Source organism: Parasteatoda tepidariorum, chromosome 7 (assembly GCF_043381705.1).
Source record: "Parasteatoda tepidariorum isolate YZ-2023 chromosome 7, CAS_Ptep_4.0, whole genome shotgun sequence".
Taxonomy (NCBI): Eukaryota; Metazoa; Arthropoda; class Arachnida; order Araneae; family Theridiidae; genus Parasteatoda; species Parasteatoda tepidariorum.
In genome coordinates this window covers 48444429-48466145 of record NC_092210.1, presented here as the reverse complement: position 1 = coordinate 48466145, position 21717 = coordinate 48444429, and the positions used below count along the sequence as shown (strand labels likewise).

At 27.4% G+C, this 21717-nt stretch overlaps 1 protein-coding gene across 1 annotated transcript in view; it reads left to right on the top strand.

The window, feature by feature from the left end:
* The window catches only part of LOC107437428 (uncharacterized), a gene marked incomplete in the record, with an annotated part of 88316 nt that extends 79624 nt beyond the window's left edge, over positions 1 to 8692 (top strand). The window contains 3 exon segments of the mRNA XM_071183391.1: positions 1460 to 1602; positions 3667 to 3897; positions 6345 to 8692. Of these exon segments, the coding sequence (XP_071039492.1) occupies positions 1460 to 1602; positions 3667 to 3897; positions 6345 to 6550 (580 nt within the window).
* Positions 8693 to 21717: the final 13025 nt, after the last annotated feature.

Here is a 21717-nt window from a genome sequence, read left to right as displayed (position 1 = left end):
ATATCCGTTTTTTTTTTTTTTTTCTGACCCACATATATTTTTAAAATGAGTAGCACAAAAAAGCAAGTTTATATAAGTGTAAAAGAATTGAAAAGTGATTCTTATAAAAAAATTAATGTTTCTGAGCGAACATTTATGTACACAAATAAAGAATATATAAAAAAAAAATCGAGCATAAAAAAAAAGTGAATAACTCGTTTTATAATCTTCATAAAACCGTTATCTTCAGAAAACTGCTAAATTTAATGAAATATATGCTAAATATACAAATAAAGAATATAAAGAAAGTCGAGCATAAAAAAAAGTGAATAACTCGTTTTATAATCTTCATAAAACCGTTAACTTCAGAAAACTGCTAAATTTAATGAAATATATGCTGATATGTATAATAATTGCTATAGTTTTTTTTTTTTTATAAAAGCCCTTTCTAAAGTGATTTTTGGAAAAATTTCATCAAAATTACGTGACAACGAAATGGTTGGAACTTGTTAGAAGTGTCAATAAATTTCTTGCAGAAAGTTTTTGATTAAAATTTTATGTTCACAGAAAGTTTTTCGTTTTATCTAAATCAAGTAATTTATTAAATTGATAAGATGATATTGTGTGATGTACCTTTTTTAAGGCTCAGTAAACCTCACTTTGCAATAAAAAAAAAACAATTAAAATTAATAATAATGTGATTAGTTCTTAAATTTGTCATTTAAATATTCTACCGTCTTTAAAGTTTTTTATCCACACTTGATGTTTTTTTTCTATGCATAACCTAAACGTTTGCTTACTTTACCAAAAAATAATGATTTAATTAAACTATCATTTGCATTATGCATTTAAAATTACTGGGCAAATCGATTAATTTGTCTATTATTTTTTGTGTTTGCCTCGATTATTTAATCGAGCAATATTTGTATTTACGGATTAAGATTATCCACTTATGATTTCATGTTATGTAAATTATTTAAAACTTATTATTTTAATTATTATATTTATCAAAAAATTATTATTTTAATTTATGGCTTATAACTTCCTGCCTCTACCCAGCTGTTGATAATGAAATAAAGTGAAAGATCATTAGTGCAAGTATAAATTATCTTGTGCATATAAATTATCTAGCATGTTGTTACTGTAAATTTTAGACTTATGTGACATTTTAAAAGGTCGCCTATACTTGATTAATGTCTCAATTATCTCTAACTATCCTTTGTAGCTAATACTTTCGTGCTGATATTTTTTTCTTCTCTCTGAGTTGTACTGTACTTGGATGCTTCAGAGGAACACAGTCATTAGACTTTTGCTAGATAAGAAAATATAATTAGAAAGAGATAAGAGAATATTTATTATATTATATTATTTATTGTATTATATATTTTAAGTATTATATTAATATAGAAAGAGAAGAAAATATTTATTGTCTTCCTGTATATATTTTTCAGTTTATGTTCTTTTTTTTACAATCTTTTAGAATGCAGAATAGGTGCAAGAAAAAGCCTAAATGTGAAGGCATTGTTGTTGCCATGACGTTGTACCCTGCGGATGCCCCTTACTCTTCATCACTGAAACGGGCATCGCCTGTGCTAGATGTTACCCTGCGAAAACCAGAAGATGGTGAGTTTTTTAAACTAAATATAAGGGAATTATTTCTCCTGGTTTTTAATTATAGTAATTGTCACTAAAAACAGAACTTAAATTGAAGTTTGTAAACTAAGTTTTTTAGGTTAAGGCTGTTTTTCAAAGGCTCTGTCGTGATATGAAATGATGCCTTTTTTGCAAATAATGTGCTATTTTTATAACTACTGTGAGTTAGTCAAGTTCAGCCTATCTAAAGCCAGCGCTGTCTATGCTTATTTTGAAAATGGCACGAAACGTCAAAATGAAGAAAGCCAGAGTTATGTGAAAATGAAAAGCATTTTGTGATCTAATCTTTTTAATATTTTAAATCTTACTCCAATGCTGCATTACCTAGGCTAATAAATATTTGTAAAAGTTGAGAATAAGGCAGTGATTTTGATAATTTTCATCTAGGAAAAATGTAGCCAAATTGGCAATTTTTAAAAAAATTTAGTAACTTTTAAAATATTTAAGTTGTTAATCCGTTCTAAGTCCCAGATAATTCTTAACAGCAAGATTATATATATATAGTGTAAAATCATCGCATTGCATCAAGTGTAACTTTTCTTTTTATTAGTGTTTTTATTATGATAGCATTTTTAAAAGAGCATTTTTAATGAACGTTATTCTCTTATGGTCACTTTTTTCTAAAGATACGGGAGTGTGTAAAAGTTAAATTAAGATTTTTAACGCTAAATCTATAGTTTAAAAATTAAGAATGATTTTTGGTTTGGTTTCTTTCTAACTTTTTCTTTTTCAGAACACTTATGTTTTTATGGACGTTTTAATTATGACACAGTAATTAAGAGGGTCTCTATTAGACTTTAATCTTCACTTTTTTCTTAAATATACGGTAATTGGAAAACTAAAATTTCTAAATTTGAAAATCGATCTTAATTTTTAAAAAAATTAAGATCTATTTTTATTTTTTGTATATAATTTTTTTTATAGGCATTTTCATGATAGCGCTGCATTTAACGTTTCTGATATGTAAAACGGTAAAGACGTTTCTGATAGACTAAAACTAAAATGTCTAAATTGATTATCTTTTTTAATGCTTTATAGAAAAAAACATTTCCAGAAAATATTTTTTGCATTAAAGTTTTGTTTTAAGAATTAAGAGGATATTTTTTTCAGCTTTACAACTTTAATTTTTTTGTAGCTGTTATTCTGTTTTTTTTTTTTTTTTTTTTTTTTTTTTTTTTTTTTTTTTNTTTTTTTTTTTTTTTTTTTTTTTTTTTTTTTTTTTAAATCTTAAGTACTCTTACTATACTATATACTAAATATTTCCATTGATTTTTTTTCTTTTTTTGTTTGCCCCATGGGCGTTGCAATCAGGGGGGTGCGAGGGCTCTGAACCCCCACAATATTTGTGGAGTCAGAACCCAACATTTTGAGAGAGAAACTATTTTTGTTTATTCTCTATAAAAAATAATCTATATTTTTTACATAAAGAAATATATTAAAATATTTATTATATGAAAAAAGCCAAAATATTTCTAAAAAAAAATACACATCACAAAAACAAAACGAACTGCATCAAAAGATAACAAAATAAACGTTTACAAAAATAATATAATTGTTAATTCCACTCTAACCTTTCTCTCAAGTGAGTAATAAATGGAATCAGATTCATCAAAATAGGAAGGGGTAACAGCAATATGCAAAAATAGTTTAGTCAGGAGAGCAGACAAATGATTGGAACCTCTTATTATTAATTTTATTTGTCGCATATTTTCCTGTATCTTGAAGCTAATTTAAAAAATTTTGCATGCAATTATTAAATTCCCTTAAGCAAACATAATTCCACATATATAATAATTTTTAATATTTATTTGTTGCATATTATTGTTTATTTGGTAATGGTTGAAAAATTTAAAATGGTAAGTACAATAATGAAAAATAGTTAGTGACAATAACTAACTATTTTTCAATGATGACTAAACTTGTTCCTATATAAAAAATAATATTTATTAATGAATTCTTTTTTAAATTTTATTATTGAAAAAAAAAACTGGTGATATAATAACTGTGACCCCTTCTTATTTCTTTCTTTCTTAGGTTCTAAATTTGACTTAGTTGATGTGGAGAATGCTGTTAAATTAGGAATTACTCATGTTGGAAATTCATCAGCGGCCCAAGCAAAGGGATTTACTTACAGGTGTGCATACTATGATTTCAATCAAGGTGATTGGTCAGTTGATGGAGTGGTCACTTATGGTCCGAATGCTAACATGATGAGATGTTGGGCATCTCACCTTACACCATTTACAGTTGTCGAGTATTATAATGGTAAGTGATTATTTTGTTACTAATTATTTACTTAAATCTATAATTATAATAGCAACAGTTTACCTGTCACATTTATAACTCTAGAAGTTCTTGAAATTTGAACAGCAGGTGCAAGAAGCTATTTTAGCTTCAATCCTAAAAATTGTTTTAAAAAAATTTAATACTTTGTTCAAGAAGAAACTAATTTTTTCATGGAATTAGCGTTATGCATTGTTGTAATTTAAGATTTTTAAAAAGTGCTTAAAGGTGCTTATTTTTGATTTTCTCTTTTTGAAAGCCCTTAAAGGTGCTTTTTTTTCAGGGGATGTTTTTAAAAAGTACTTAATTTTCCCTTTTCGAAAATGAGATTTTTTTTTCCTTTACCATTCGCTGCATATTATGCAACAGCGTGCTTTTCACATTGTTCTATTCAACGTTTTCACAATTCATTCAATCGCAATCCATTTTGGTGTACCGTTCATAACGTATGATAGCGGCAAACATGTAACATGTTTGATGAAATACTTAGATTACTGAGCTGAGTTTGGTGAGATTCTTGCACTCTCATGCGCAACTCTGCTCATTTTGCAAGGTACTCTCAATTTCAGGCTTCATTTTCCACTATCTGAAATTGCACCTTTTTATTGTTTATAATATAATCAAGAAAAGAGTTCTTTGTCAGAAACTAGTTATTTTATCATGATCTTGTAAATTCTTTGAAAATTATTTTGCGTTTTGTTAATGCATATAGTGCATAAAAATTTTTTGAGTGCCTAAAAAGTACTTTAAAGGTGCTTATTTTTTGTAGAGAGGTTTGGCTACACACCCTGTTAAAGTGTAGACACTTTTTTCATTTTTAATAACTTAAACCATGTCATTTGTGTTGATTGCTTAATAAATCTTATTTATCAAAAATATATATATTTGAAAGTGTGCTAAACGACAGGATTTTTTGAAACAAACTATTCTAATGGTGGAAATATTTTTGTTATGGCTTTTAATTTTAATGTTTGTTTTTCAAAGAAAATATCATGTACTCTTTAAGTGTTTTTGTATGTCATGTGATAACCAATTTCAAAAATTTTCATTTAGTAAATGCAAATTTAGACTTTACCTATAGCAAAACAGCAAGCATTCACAGTGTTATACGAGTAACTGTTTCTTTTCATCACTGTAGTATTTACTTTTAGTTAGTTATTTGCATAGCTATTTTACGTAGTTTTATTTTTTTTTTTACATTTTTTTCAAAAATTTATGTTATGTCTCGTCTACAAATAATTCGCTTACAAAAACTGTGTAACATTTATTTAGATCTAAGGATAAAAAATTTCTTTTAATTTTGAGCTATCTACTTTATTTTTTGTAATAGAAACTTATTTAAGAAATAAACTATGAATTTCTAAATTTTCAGAATTATTACACAAGAAGTTGTCTCCGTTAGCATTATTTTGTGAACATTTAAAAGCCTGTGTCAGTGTCGATCTGGAAAACGATCTGGTAAACTTGAAAACAGAAACTTTTTTTAATAGGGCAGATCAGTGAAGTGACATTATGAACAAAGAAATTAATTGAGGTTTTAAAGACAGCCACATGATTGGGCAAAAGAATGTAGTTGTAACTTTCTACAATTACTGAAGACTTGGTGCAAAATGTTAGTATAAATAGTTTGAATCAGACAGCATATGGATGGTTTTTCCTACACCAGGGTACGCTGCAAGCTCCATACCCCCTATACTTCCGGGTTACTGTTTTCAGTGTATTTTGAAACCATTTTGCTCACAATGTGATCATTGTGTTTTGAGATTCTTGCAAATGTGGTATATTTGATTACTTATTATTTGTGTTTAAAATGCCAACAATACTTGTATTTACGATGCTAAAGGTGCTAACACTAACGTAAGATGGCGCACAGCTTGCAACAAGAACAAACAGTAATAAACAAATGGAAAGAGGCCAAATCAGGACTGCCAAAAAAGCAAGTTATTCAAAATCTAGCAACCATGCACCTTTTTTAACAATATATCTATAAATATCTAAAGCAAATTTTCACTATAAACTCACTAGAATTACTTAATAACATTAATATCTTATGAAATACGGCAGATTTGAGCTCAGAAATTATCTAATATACTTCTTTTATTGAAAACAAAACTATCCGTTTGAAAATATTGCCTCACAGAAGAAGCTGTAGTAAGCAGTTGCAAACTTTCTAACTGGAACTAGAGCAGGTATTGAGCTCAAGATTTTTATTGTTTACATTTATAGTGAAAACACCATCCATATTTATAAAAAGGGAATTCTGCTGATTATATGATAAGACAGATTACAGGCTTTCATGTGCAAAGAAAATTTTTAGTAAAGTGCAAAATACACTTGCGTTATTTTATTTTTAAAAAAAAGGTATTTGCATAAAAACCAGCTTGTATGTTTATCTTTAAAAAAAATAATAAACATTTTTCTTTTCGCAGGACTTTCAACTGGCTCTATTGTGGGAATTGTAGTGACTGTTTTGATGGGAATCTTCATCATCATGATGTTTGCCTTCTTTTTCTTCCGAAAGAAACAAGCGACTAATGTTAGAGTTTCCAATGAAGCGTTACAACCAAAAAGACCCTCTGAAAAACTACAAGGCATGAATGGTTCAGTTGTGCGTGTAAAAACGATGACACCTTAATCAGATAATAAAGCAGCATAACTGGCCGTTCAGACAATTCATGAAGCAGTGGGAATGGCATTCCAGACAATTTATAAAATAATGAGGATCATAGTCAAGATAATTTAAGATATTGTGCCTTTCATCAAAAATTCAATTGGATTTTTAAAAATTTGAGCAAAAATATCTAACATATATCTTAAAATCATTTGTTGTCATATCACCACCATTGAAATCATAGTCATTTATTGAATTACTATTTATTTGCCATGTCCTGCTGAGAATCCAATCTAATTACCATTGATGTTTTTGCAAGTTGAGAGGAATTTAAAATAATTGTATTTCTTCAAAGTGGTAAAATTCATAACATTAATATTTTGTAAAGATTGGCTTGAAATTTTACTCACACGTGTAAATTGATGCATCAAATCGGAAGAAAATTAACTTTTCTTTAAGAAATTTTCGAATTTCTTATTTAAAAACTCTGACTGTAACTGCTATCAATGCTCATGAATATTTTAAGTAACACAAACTGAAGTGTTCTTCTGTAATTAAGAATTCCATAAAAGCTTTGTAAATTTTCTGTCCAGCTTTGTTCATAAGATTTAGTAATTTATACTTTGAACATCTCATTTTTTCCACTTCACATTTTTATATATCACTTTGATTATTGTTTTTAAAAGTTTCAGAATTTTTGAAACTGTTTTTGAGCTGCACAACATTCAGAATTGCTATATATAGCTATTCAAATGAAGGATTTCTATGTGTAAATATATGCACTTTTCAAAAGATGTATGCAAATTGTGCCATCATAAAACATTTATTACTTAAAAACTTACACCTTCATCATTATAAATTTATTTAATAAGTGAAAAATCAAAACTGTCATACATGTAGTGCTAGCACGGCATTTGCCCAGAAACCCCATATGTATAGTATATGAAGAAGAAAAAACTTAGTATACATTAAAATTTCCTTTTTAGAAAGTAAGTTTATTTCTAGTATTTAAACTTGTAAACCTTGATTTCTTATATTAAACTAAACTAAACTCAGTGGCGCGACAGCCCATAAAGGGCCAAGGCCTGTGACCATCTCAGTTTTCTTGACCTTGAACTTTGGGGTATAGGAGCAGATGTTCCAGTCAGGTGGTCAGCTGAACGCGGAACCCGCAGTGTTTAGTTCCCAAGCATGCTTGGTACTCATTTATTGACCCACTGAAGGGCTGAATCAACCTTGCCCGGCCCGAGGATCGAACCAGGGACTGTGACAGCGCGAAGCGCTACCACTCAGCCACCGTGCGTCATGATATCTTATATAATATTGATAAAATTGAAAAGAATGCAGTAATATCCATACTTCTAAGGGCCCCTTGCAAAAATCCTTCATAAAAAATCAAAATTATTAAAAAAGAAAATAAGATTTTTTCAGCAATCCATTGATGATTATTTTGCTTGTTTCCAAGGGCCCTTATTCCAGTACAGATGAAGTGATCCTATAAAATATTTTTTTAAAAAGCTACCGAAAAAAAATTTATTTTTTCAAGAATTAAACTCAAAAAAGGACAAGAAATGATATGCGAAACTTTGGGGTCCTAAGCGATTAATTTTCCTAGAGGCTCTGCTGGAGGTGAATGTTTCAAGGGCCCGGCGAAGTACAGCTATGTTTCTCTGAAGAATTACCAAAAATGAACTCGAGAATGATTGAAGATCCTTGTAAACTTATGATATAAAACCGTGTAACATTTTCTTTTCTTACTTACATTTATATTGTTGCAAAAATATTGGGATCTTATTATATTATTCATTATTTAAATTTTGTTACTTATCTTCAAAGTTTGTTTGATCATAAATGGAACTTTAATACACTATCTACCATCTCAAATACTTTTATCTGCTTCTTGTACTTGTAAATTACAAATCAGACTACTTTCTTAGTATAATCAATCATATGCATCACTCAATACTTACTCAAAAGTGTTTTTAAAAAAAATAATCAATTAAAACCAATCTCGCTGGATCTTACTATGTGTATATTTAATTCAATCAATAGAAAATATTATTTATACCAAAAAAATTATCTAAAAATCACATCATGAAAAAAAAAAAGTAAAGAAAGAATTGTGATCTAAAGAAGAATTTAAAAGAATAAAGAATTATATGCATATTGTTCTATGCTTCTTAGTGTAAATATGTAGATTAATTATTTTCTAAGTTCTTTATGTAAATGTGTAAAGTATATGATTACTGTTACTTATATTTTTTATTTAAAAAACCATGTAAACTGCATTCCAATTCAGAACTTTACGAGCATCAAACTAAACAAGAGAACTGGAAAAGACGATTCACAAAACTTTTAAATTTCCTTTGTCTATCATAAAAGTTTGCCTTAGTACCTGTCATTTATTTTATTGCTGTACAATGAAACATTTTATATTTGCAAAAGATACATTGTTTTCAAATTTTACTCATCATTTTAAAAAACTTTTTCAAAATAATTTTTTTAAGCACAATCTATTCCCATATACATGTATATATTTCCATTATGAAAATCTTAAGTATAAATTTGTGTCCTTTTCATATAAAAAATATAAACTGTTTATAAAAAATTACAATGAGTAGTTATTGTTGCTTTCTTAAAATGTGCTTGATTAATTAAAGTTATTTATTTAAAAAAGCAGCATATTTTTGTTTTATTGTGCAGTAAAAGATCTATATAAGGCAATTCTATAAACTGCAATTCTCCATAAATCGCATTAACTTTTACACTATTTGTACGAGTGAGAGGGCGTAATTTCATAAGCTAAGTAAACCAAAATTGATTAATTAGTTTATTATTAGTCTTAATGCTCAAGAAAATTTCAGTTTGTTTTTATTTTTAAAAAAAGCATGAATATTTAATTGCTTATTTATACGTTTTTAAGTATCCAAAAATATTTTAAAGGTATTTTATTATTGTACAAACTTAGAAAATCAAAGCACTTTAATAGTGCTTTCTTTATGATTAAAGGATAAGATGTAAATATGACATAAATAATTTTATAAACATGATATAATTAAGTTTTTTTTTCTAAAAAATGTTTGAATTAACTAGGAAAAAATGTATGAATTATTAAATTTTATTAAAATTTTTTTAGTTTACAAGAAAGGTAATTTTTATGTTTTTGAATTAACATTTTATTCATCTGAATATGTTTTTATCTTCAGTTTCAGTATGTAATTTTTTATTAAGTGTATATCATCATCACCTTGTGAATGAAATATTAAAAATTAGATTTTTTGAAAATCACAATTTTGGACGTGAACATGCAACTTGGACATTTTAGGTAAGAAAAATTAACACAGAGCTATTGCAAGGATATCCAACGACCTGGGGTCGGAAGTAGTGCTTTACAAGTAGCGAAACAACTGTAGCTACTTTTTTGTAGTTTGTAATGTAGTACGCTACTCTTTTTTTTTAAAAAAAGTAGTAATGTGATACCCAAAAACTGTAGTTTGTTTGTAGCGATTTTTGGTTACAATTTATTACATTATTTAGTAAAGAATCGAGGTTTGAACCAACTAATTTTTTTAATCTGATTGATGCATTTCTTAAGCAGAGTGAGTGAAAATGTAATTGCGGTTGAGCGTTATAAAAATTACCATCTAATGAAGCATCCAAAATTTACATCTAATTCTGCATCCAAAAATTGCATCTAATACTGCATGCTGCAATAGTAAAGAAGGAAATCAAAAACAAAACAAAAAATATTCAACAAAGTATTTTTTACTTTTTTTCTCAACTATTATATTTCCTAATTTTCGTACATTAATGCTATACATAAAGTTATGACTAAATTAATCAATCAATGATAATGAATAATCTTAAAGCAATTATGCATAATGACTATTCCTTAACCTAGCTATTCAAGTACATGTTATATTTAATGACAAATATTTAATCTAGCCATTAGGAATGATAGCTAATTTATCATTTTGGTTTTAACTTCAAATGCGTTTTTTTTTTTTTTTAATGAAAGAGAACATATTTTGCTCTATTATTTTGATGTACTTAGTTTCGCAGAGGAAATAAAAAATTATGAAACACTTAACAAAACTGCTGATGTTTGAAAATATCCTAGCATATCTTCGCTGTCGATAAAGGCGCAAATTATAAAATACGTCTCAGATACTAACCAAAATCTGGAGAATGTCGACTTTCACCAATGAATGTCAACAATCACATAGTCGCTTTGGTGAATGTCCGAAATATTTATTACATCCGATTTGATATTAATTTATTCGTGGATATAATTACATTTATTCGATATTTTAATACTTACTGACGATAGATTAGACGATAAATACCGGGCAGTATCACTGAACCTTAAAAAAACATCAATGTAGGGTATACCGGGCAGTGGCATTTGACCTTAAAAAAACATCAGTGTAGGGTATACCGGGCAGTGGCACTTAACTAGACCTTTGGTAAATGTCCGAAATATGTACTAGGTCTAGTTAAGTGCCACCAGGGACTAATATAGGGGCCTTTATATCTATGGTGCCACTAACCGGTATACCCTACACTGATGTTTTTTTAAGGTCAAATGCCACTGCCCGGTATGCATTTGCCCGATACTCCAAACACTGATGTTTCTTCCAATCTATCATTAGTAAGTATTAAAATATCGAATAAATGTAATTATATCCATGAATAAATTAATATCAAATCAGATGTAATAAATATTTCGGACATTCACCAAGCGACTATGTGATTGTCAACATTCACCGGTGAAAGTCAAGAACCACCGATTTCGGTCATTCACAGTAACATGCACATCATTTACATAATAACCTCATCAGGACTTTTATTTCATACTTTACCTAAATAGCATCCGGCATTATATATAATGCCTAGGCAAAGTAGATAATACTTATCATATTTCATACTTTGCCTAAAAACGTCAGACATTATATATAATGCCGACATTTCATACTTTGCCGGTCACATATACATTAAATGTATTATGCTAATATGATTTTTTTTTAAATAAAATTTAATCCAAACAAAAAAGAAAGTTTACAAAAAGTGGATATTAAGTTAAAAAGGACCTATCGATATCTGTCACAGACTCATTGAAAATTTAAATTTTCAGGCTCTTCCCTTAAATAACAAGCATAATGCTTCGTGACCTAACTAAAGACTGTCAGCTCGGTTGTTTTTCATTAATAGCAAGTTTTACATAACAAAATGAGAAAACTACTTTGCGAAGCTCTCACAGTAATTTACCTTGACATGCTGAAGAAACAAAACAAGCTCTTCATCTAAACGCATCTTCCCTTTACAACAAATCGTGGTTGAATTCCGACGCGCGAAGTTTAGAGTTTCTGAATCAGATCAGTTTAGAAAATTGAGGTTTCGTGTGTCGAATTCCGTTCTTATGTTTTGACACTTTTATATTTTCTAAGTCAAAATTTTCGTTAAGAAAAGTAAGGTATCGAATTCCATTTTTGAGATGGATGGAATTGTTTTTTTAATTGCCTAAGTGTTAAGTTTCAGAATGATTTAAATCGCGGTTGAATTCTGACTTCAGAAATTTTGAATTTCTAAATGAGATCAATCTTCAAAATTTTATACATTGAATTCCATTTTTAGTGAAAATTTTGAGTTTTAGCATTTTCATTTTTCATAAAAATAAAATAATAAATAATTAGTTCAAAATTGGTGTTTCCAATAGATTACATGTACAAATTAAAGAACATATTGTAAAAGTTGTGTATAATTCTATACAGGACAATGAAACACATTTGTCAATATATAGTTTATTTTTTGATGCTGACCATTTCTTTGGCAGGTAAGGATTTTTTATTGATTTTATTATATTTTTATTATTTACATTATTTTTTCTTTTATCTGATTTTTTAAAACATTTCTTTCATTTATCTGTTTTACGATACTCGAATTTCCATTATCCTTAATACATTTATAGTGTTTTATTTTAATTAATACTTTATTTTCATGTATCTTTTATTGTATTTAAATTTTTTTATCTATCACTCTCAATTTACAATTATTTTCTGCAAAACAGTTATAGATTATTATAGTGTCATAAGTAAAACATATGTGGGTGTCATAAGTCACTTGTCTGCCCTATTTGCTTCATCGTCCTAGACATTTTGAGCAACTAGCAAATGACTTTGCTGAGATGCTTAACTTTAGATTGCCCAAGGAAGTCATTTCGACTGCTTTTTAACTGCTTTTAATTTGCTTTAATGCTTAACGACTGCTTTGCAAAAAATGTATAAATAATAATGCATAATTTTTTTTTCCAAGTGAAGTACATTTTTTTTATTGTTAATATTTACTAATAACTTGTTATATAACTGTAAATAATACTGCAAATTAATTAAACAAATTTCTTTCACAACGCAGTCATTTTGACTGCTTTTGGGCAGTATAGGTATATACTAAGTTTCAGTGTTTCTAGTATTAAGTTAAGCCAGAAGAAAAAAAAATCTTTCAAATTTAAATATCAAAATGGCAATTCTTTTGTTTTTGAATATCTTATTGCCAACAATGTTAAGCCATATATTTATGTTTTTTGAAAAAATTGAAGGAATTCTGAAATTTTCAAGTTTTTCTTTTTACTAGCGGGCTGCCCCCCACCCTGCTCGCTAACGCTCGCCAACCCCCGAAAATTACTACGTAATCTTATATGGTTTGATTCGCAAACCAAGCTAGCTTCGCTCGCTACTAATTTAGGTACATTGCAAATGCACAAAATTCTAAAAATTCAAAACAATCATTCAAATCCATATAACAACATTTTTTTTTAAAAAAAAATTACATCTTTTTAGTAAATATTAAGTCATTAAAATAAATTTGAATTCAAATAAAGACTCATTGACTGAGACTCATTTTTCAATGAATAACTAATAACAATAATAAAACAAATAAATTTGTGATATAAATCAAAAATCGTCAAATAAATTCGTAAAAAAAAAGCGCTTTCGACAAAATACTAATATAGAGATCTATTGACAAAGACCACTCACTTCTGCCTAGCTTAATAGTATGAGATTTCCGCAGCTGAATTGTTATTTCAGTTTCCGTTTTTATAAGCGCTATATGTTGAGTCACCTCACTAGATTTGGCATGTGACATTTTTAGCGGCAATCATTGGTCGATTTTCTAGCGTTGCCATTCGGGGAGTTGCAACGAGGTTTTTTTTTGTCGCCGTGTAAGAGAAATATATATATATATATAGATTATTATTAGTTTTAATAAGCAAAGAGAAATAACGCTATTGCAATGACTGTTAAATACGTATTTATGATGAAATAAATACATTATTTAAATTTTAAAGTGTCTTTTTAAAAGCGAAGTCGTTGTAAAAAAAAATATATGAACTACAGTCAATCATAAATGAAGCGGTCAATGTTAAAAGTAATGTGTTACAAATCTGCACTTTCGAGAAAACCCAAAAATGAACTGAACTCTACCGAGTAATTTTCTAGACAACCTAAAGAAGAAAATCCAATAAGTTGAAAACAATTTTTCCACAATTTACAGTTTTTTTTTTTGTTTTCTCGAAAGTGCAGATTTGATTTATAACATACCCCTTTTAACATATCAAATTTTCCACAGCTTTTACCTTTTTTATTTTCCTTTTTTTTTACTTGTATCTTTTAGTTAATTCGCCATAAAGACTTAATTCGTTTTAATTTTTTTTTCAATAAATGTATTGGCGAAATAAAGATAAATATATATATATATTTTTTTTTAAAGTAAAACAGTTTTTTTTTTTTTTTTTTTTTTAAGTTTATATAATCATCACAAAATGTAAGCTGTCGTAATAAATTTCGTTATGTTTTTGTGTAAATTTTAGCTTACGGCTCTTTTTATTGCAAAACTTTCAAACAATAAACTGTTATTTTATTATGTGTTTAAAAGCCTAATTTAATGTGGGTTAAGAAAATATTGACTATTGTGGCTGTCATGTATTATTTAACAGTAACAAGCGAAATGTAATATTTATCTCAACTATGACGACTGGCCACTTTAAATTTAGTTTACCTAATAATAACTTCATAATAAAATAATTCCTTTTATGGTGCCATTTAATCTATTTTTGTCGTAATTTAACATTTACCAAATTTCCTTTATTAAGAAAACATTATTTAATATTTTCTGTTGGTGTTTAAGGAATTTACCAAATGATATCTTACATGGTTTGTTTTTATAGTGAGTGAATGCAACGAGGTAAAAAGGAAAACAAGTTAATAAATAGTGAATGGGCAAAACTGTTTTTAAATAAACAAAAAATAGTAAAAATAAATGATAAAACCTTTTCGTATAACAATTGACGAGTATAATTAGTATTTTATATTAAAAAAAAAACATATTTTTCAAAAACATATAATTGGAATTTTGAAACAATATGGATTCGGATGCTAAAATGAGATAATATACTTAAAACTTTGAATGACAGTATATTTAAAAACATTGTTTTTGAAAATTAAAAAATAATTTAAAAATAAAAAAACAAATAAGAAAAAACTGGTGGTATTGCTTTACTGTTGAACCAGTAAAGCAATTTACTTGACTAATTTTTTTTTCCTGACGCGATTTAAATCAAGTTAATACGTACCTCCGTCAAAAATAAATAAATAACTCTTTTTTTTTTTAAACTTAAATGATATTTAAGGAAAAATCTCGCCATTTACTTAAATAATCACTTACAAAAAGTTCATGTCATAAATCCAATTTTTTATATATATAGTATAAGATTATATTATATCTTACTGTAATACGTCTATATTATTCTTTATAATTATAATATAAATATAATGAAACAAGTTAAAAAAATTTATCAATTTAGACTCAACTGAAATTAACTGTCAGTTTTTTGAAAACGTTGGTAAAAAGTACTTGAATAAAAATGTTATTAAAATAAATATTAATTAAAATGTTAAAAAATAGAATCTAGTTAATCTACATCTTTACAACAAAATAAACGAAAACGGTTTCATTTCTATAACGTTTATATAGTTTAAATGTGCACAACTACTTATTAAAAAAAATTTCTTCAAAATCTACTTCTTTTTCTTTTTTAACCATTACACTACTACGCGAACGAACATGTAAAAAATTTTTAAATAAAAAGTTAAGAATTAAATGACAACAATAAAAAGTATTTTACAAGGGAATTATGCAACCCTACTTAAAAATATTAAACATAAAATTTGATAACTTAAATATTTTTTAATAAATCAAATATTTTGGTAGTATATTTACAGAAATATGAATTTAGAAAGTTGGTTAGTTCAAACAAAGTATTTATTAACAATTCTAAACAGTTTTTTTTTTACTTTTATTTTAATTTACTTTTTACTTTAATTTTTACTATATTTTAGAAATTTGCATGTGGGATTGAGGGGGGGGGGAGAATCTTAAAATTTTAGAGAGATTTTAACATTATCAAGCTGTATGAAGTCGACACCTGTAATTGATTTTTATCATAGATTGAACTTTATATTATCATATTTTATCAAATACTTTTTTATCAATTATTGCACTCTTTAATTTAACCCGGATTTATGCTTAATTTAGTCAGAAGATATGATTAATTATTAGTAAATGTATATCGTTTTCAAAAAATAGAAGAAAAAAAAGAATACCACTACAATATAGAATTGTAGGTGTTTACCTCAAGCATTTTCGGTGACAATTAAATATTAATGAGTTCAGTTGACATAGTTCATGATGCTAATCTTTTTTCACAAATTTTCTGTATGATAAACTAAGTCTATTGAATATCAATGTCTTATTTATATATATATATATATTCTATTTCGGTATTTTACAGTGAATTTTTTTAATATATCGACAATACTATATCTTAAGGTAAATATCGAGTATACGCTAATATCGCGATCACTGTACCGTAAATCTAGAATAGGTGAATAACGCGATAATTGCCGTGAATGTACTAGCTACAATACTTCCTTTTTTTCTTTCAATGTGATTAAAAAAAAGTGAAAGATTTTTCTTCTGCTGGGAAAGAAAAATAATTTAAAATAAATATCACCGTTAAAAATACTGCTAATCAAAATCAGTTAGATTCGATACATCGTTAAATATTGATTTTTTTGTATCATGATACTAAATTTCTGATATACCGTCCTTCACCTTTAGATTCTTGTAACTTCGAACTCAACTGAAAAACATAACAAAAAACATAAACATAACAACAAAAAAAAAACATCAACATAAAGAAGTAAAAAGAAAACTGTTATAAAACTCACTCTTTATTGCAATTTCTTGTGAAAATAAAAACTTACATAAATTTGTTATAATTACAATTGAACAAAGAAACTAAACTTTATACCCATGAAATATCATATTTGCCTGTCTTTTAATAATCTTGATTTGTCGCTTCTGAATACGCCCGGCATCTCACAAAGTTATGTGGCCGAGATACGCCCCTTAGGGTTAATGAAGCTGTTATATCGTAATAGATTCCTTAAAGACTTCATTTTTATTTCTGGATTAAAAGAACGTCAAAGCATTTGCTTGAAAAAAATTTCTTTCATTAAATTAATTGCGAAAATTATTAATAAGGCAAATTGCAATCAAAAGAAAAAAATCTTAACTCAAAGAACAAATTTGAATTGATTGAGTATGTAGTGAAATGTTAATTTTATTAGAAAAAGATTCGGGTGTGGCTATGCTGCTCTAAACTCCAGGAAGGAAAGCAGGTTGAGCCAGCACTGCCTGACATATTAAGAAACGCTAGCGCATTGCAAAATTTTTCTTGTAGGCTGAAGGTAACAATATCGATCTATACTGAAAATATGATATTACGTATTTTTATATGATAAATCCGATAGCATAGTTATTGATTAGTCTCAAGAAACTACAAGCTATACTAGTAAAAAAAAAAATTAAATAAATTAGAAATTTCGAACTTGATTTTATTTCTTAAACTTGATTGTTGTTGTTGTAGTTCACTTACATCGCACTAGAGCTGCACATCGCACTAGAGATCGATATTGTTACCTATTGGCGTCGGTCTGGGAAACATCCCTGAGGATGATCCGAAGACATGCCATCACAATTTTGATCCTCTGCAGAGGGGATGCCCCCCCCCCGCTTCGGTAGCCCAACGACGCGAAGTCGAGCACTTTACGGTAGAACAGTTTAACGAGGACCAACACCGCACACCCTCGGTTCCTACGCAGACTGATCCAAGTGGTCACCCACCTGCACACTGATGCTTGACTTCGGTGATCTGCTGAGAACCGTGTCTTAAAGATCAGTCCACTGCGGAACTATTCTTAAACTTGGAAAGGTCAGTTATCTCGTTATTATAGAAAATAAAAAAATGGTTATAGCTGAAATGACAAACAGTGGGTGTATTTTAATGACTATAAAAAATTTCAAAAAAATTTGAGAAATTCCCTTTAGAATTGAGAAATTCCATATAGAATGATTTTTACCATATAAATATCTTATTATTTCACTCTGATGTAATTGTTTCATGACCAAAATCAGGAGAAATACACTATGAAAATATCCTAAAATATTCAAAAAATGCTAGAAAGCAAACTGTATTATTTTTTACGTAATAATTAAAAAAAGCTCAATTATATTATCTTATGCTATATATTTTTTAAGCTACATATTTCTGACTATAAACCGCATTTATTTTAAAGCTTAAGCCTCCTCTCAAGTTAAATAGAGAAAATAAAGATGAATTAAGATAATTTTTAATGCCTTGACTTACTTAAACTTGATAAGAAAAGGTAAGAATAAATAAAAGAAAATTTTGTTTCCAACACAGAATATTGTCATAAGGTTGGTCCACATGAGTAGTCAGAAAAAGAGATCCTTGAAAAGTAAACAAAAGGGCGAATTCCTTTTTATGTACAGTCAAAAAGTGAAACAATGTTTGTAATTTATCGAGGCGAAATTAATTATTTTTCTTTGACAACACATTTAATCTTAATCATAATGCATAGGGAATTCGTAGTATTGTCTTAACGTATCACTTGTAACTTTCCCCATTGATGCCTCGTTGCTCTCGAATGAACTCAACCGTTAAAGGGGAGTAGATGAAGAGGAAATTTCTAAACATGCTTTTAATCATCTTTATTTAATTTTCACAAGTAAACTGATGCTGGGATATTCATTCTACTCTATGGTGCCTTTGGAAACATGTTAAGTACAAGGTCACCAATTAATCAAAATCGGGAAAATATAGAGAGCGGCTAATTTTTAAATCAAAAATTACAATTAAAAATTCAATTTTCAAAATTTAGATTTTGGACCTCTAAAACGGCCGCAATCTGAAAAATATAGTCATTACAGTTCATAGCCAGAAAACCTGTTTAAAGCTGTAATGAAGTTCGAATTAGAAGTTTGAAGAATTAGATTTAAAAATTTTTACATCCTTTTAAGAGGTAGCTACGAATTTTTTTAAAAATCTAACATTTTTAGGAAATTGGTATACAAGTTTCTAAGAAATAAAAATTGAAAAAGAATAAATTCTTTTTGAATTTTCGTAACTACAGACTATTCAAATTATTAAGGTCATATTTTAGATTTTATGATTGTAAATTAGTGTTTTTTTTTTCTTGTTAATAATGCATCAGTTCAAATATTTAATTAATTGCTTTTCTTTTTGATAAAACATTGTCATAAAAAAGTTAATAAATATTTAAAAGAAATTACTATAGGGTAAACAATGAGTGCAAATATTTGCTGACTTTACAATCAAGTCAAAAAACACACAAAAAGATTTTATATGTGTTTTTTGCATTGATTGTCCTACTTTTCAATTCATTTTGTAAAGGAAATTTCTGAAAGTTTAAAAAAAAAAAAAATTCGTTTTAAAAATGAAATTAATAAATTAGCGCTAATTATTTGTTGAATGCGTAGCAAACATAAAGAAAAAAGTTTATGATTTTTTTTGCCATAATTTTTTTTTATTTAAAGGAATAATTATATGTTTTTGGACTAATTTTAATTAGAATATAAATACAGATTTTTTTTTTTTTTTTTTTAAGGAAAGGAAGGAAGGCACGGAAAGTAAAAATTGGTGAAAAGAAATTAGTTTTCTATCACCCAAGAAGAATAAAGAAATAAATCCTAGTTTCCTAGTTATCGCCTTTTGTTTGATTATCATATTTCGCTTTTTTATTTTAACTTTATGCAATACTTTATGTGTGTAATAAGTCACTAACAAATACCTCATATACTTGTACTCAAAAGTAAATAATTATAGTTTTTTTTTTTCTTTTTTAATTATTCATCAATTTCTTACAGCCTTTACATTCGCGATCGCAACGAACTATAGGGGGCGTTGTTGTATGAGACGCTTACCTGCGATTTCTATATGAACCGTCATTCAGTTACTCTGGAGACGTCGTTAATGTAGCGTGTAGCATTGCAACGTTCCTTCTTTAATGTGGCTTATTAAATTTAAAAAAGAAAAATGCTTGATCTTCTTTCTTGTACAACCGAAAACAAAATGGTATCTCTTTTTATTAGAGAAGGAATATCCAAAACACATCGGAAAAATATTTGTACATTAACAGAAAAAAATATGTATATTCTTATAAGAGTTAAAACCTAATGCCCGAGAAATAGTATTACTAAATTTAATGATATAACATGAAAGGCCCATTTAAACTTTACATTCTATAGTTTTAAGAATCATATTAGTTCAAAAATTAAAATGAACAAAAAGTATACATAAGCCTCATAATTTTATGAAATTTAATTTTGTAAACAACGTTTTTTGACAACAATTTTTATCAAAAAATTTCAAGTTTCAATAAAAATCATTATTTAGAAACTAAGAAACGTAAAATAAAGAATGCTGACGAAACAAAAACAAAAAAAAAAAACAATTCTTTTTTGTCGCCATTTTTAGTGCTACGAATATTCGTCTTTGGGATTTGCCAAAAACAAAACAAGATGCAATTTTATTTTTTCAGGAGGGAAATATTTTACCGAAAAAACGAAAATGTACCAATTCCCACAACATAAAACTTTATCTTGGTAAACGTACGTTTTGGAAATGTTATTTCATTTGGAATCTTATTTATCAGAGTTCATATGGCGATATGATTGTTTTGAATCTATGCTAAACTCTATATCGGCTCATTTTCCACCGAAATCCGATTAACTATTTTGATTTTAAATAAAGTGTTTTATTTTATGAATTGTCGCAAAAATTTTAAGTGTAGATTGGCGGCACTTAAAAACCGCCAAATCTGTAGCGGCGGTGGCGTTAATACGTAAGTACCGAATTTTTATTCCATACTTTTCTGAATCATATTACTTCAAACATTGGAATATACAAGAAGTATACATAAACACATAATGTTATACCATTTAATTTTTCAAAAAAAGTATTTTGAGAACAATTTTTATCAAAAAATTATAAACTAAAAAACGGAAAATAAAGAATTCTTAGGATAAAAAAAAGATTTTAAGAATTCTTTACATTGAAATAAAAACTTTCATATTGTTTCTTTTTTTATTATTCTTATAGTTCTTAATCAGACGTAAAAAACCATTCTGTAGAGAACCATCATCAAATGAAAAAAAAATATTTACAAGCAAATTTTTTATTGTAAAAATCATTGCACTTACCTGATTTATGATTCCCGGAGAATTCCAAAATGATAAGTTCCTTGTTTGAAAACTTTATTCTCAAATAATAGATACATAGTTTATACCTTCATTACTTTTAGATAACATACTACACAGCAAAATTTTATAATTGATATGAATTTGAATATGTAGCTAAAAACAGAATAGCTGAATTCTAGTTGAACTTATTCTTTCAAAATTAAAAAAAACTTACCAAGAAAACGATTTAAATTAATTAAGAATCAGCACAAATGGCACTATTTCAAGTAACTTGGATAATTTTTTATTGTTGTTTTCCGAATTATATGGATACAGAAATATATACTATTCTATAACGAAGAAGAATATGCTATAACTATTACAATTCTGTATGTTCTGAATTCATATTTATTCACTGGAATGACGAAAGCAATGTTGACTTCACTTTAATTCGTAATGAATTGAAGACAGAAGAAATGCATTTTACCTTAATACACACATCTGTAACAGTATCCGAAATCGGAAGTCATCAGTTGCAAGTTTGTTGATAATAGAAATTAAAAATTATT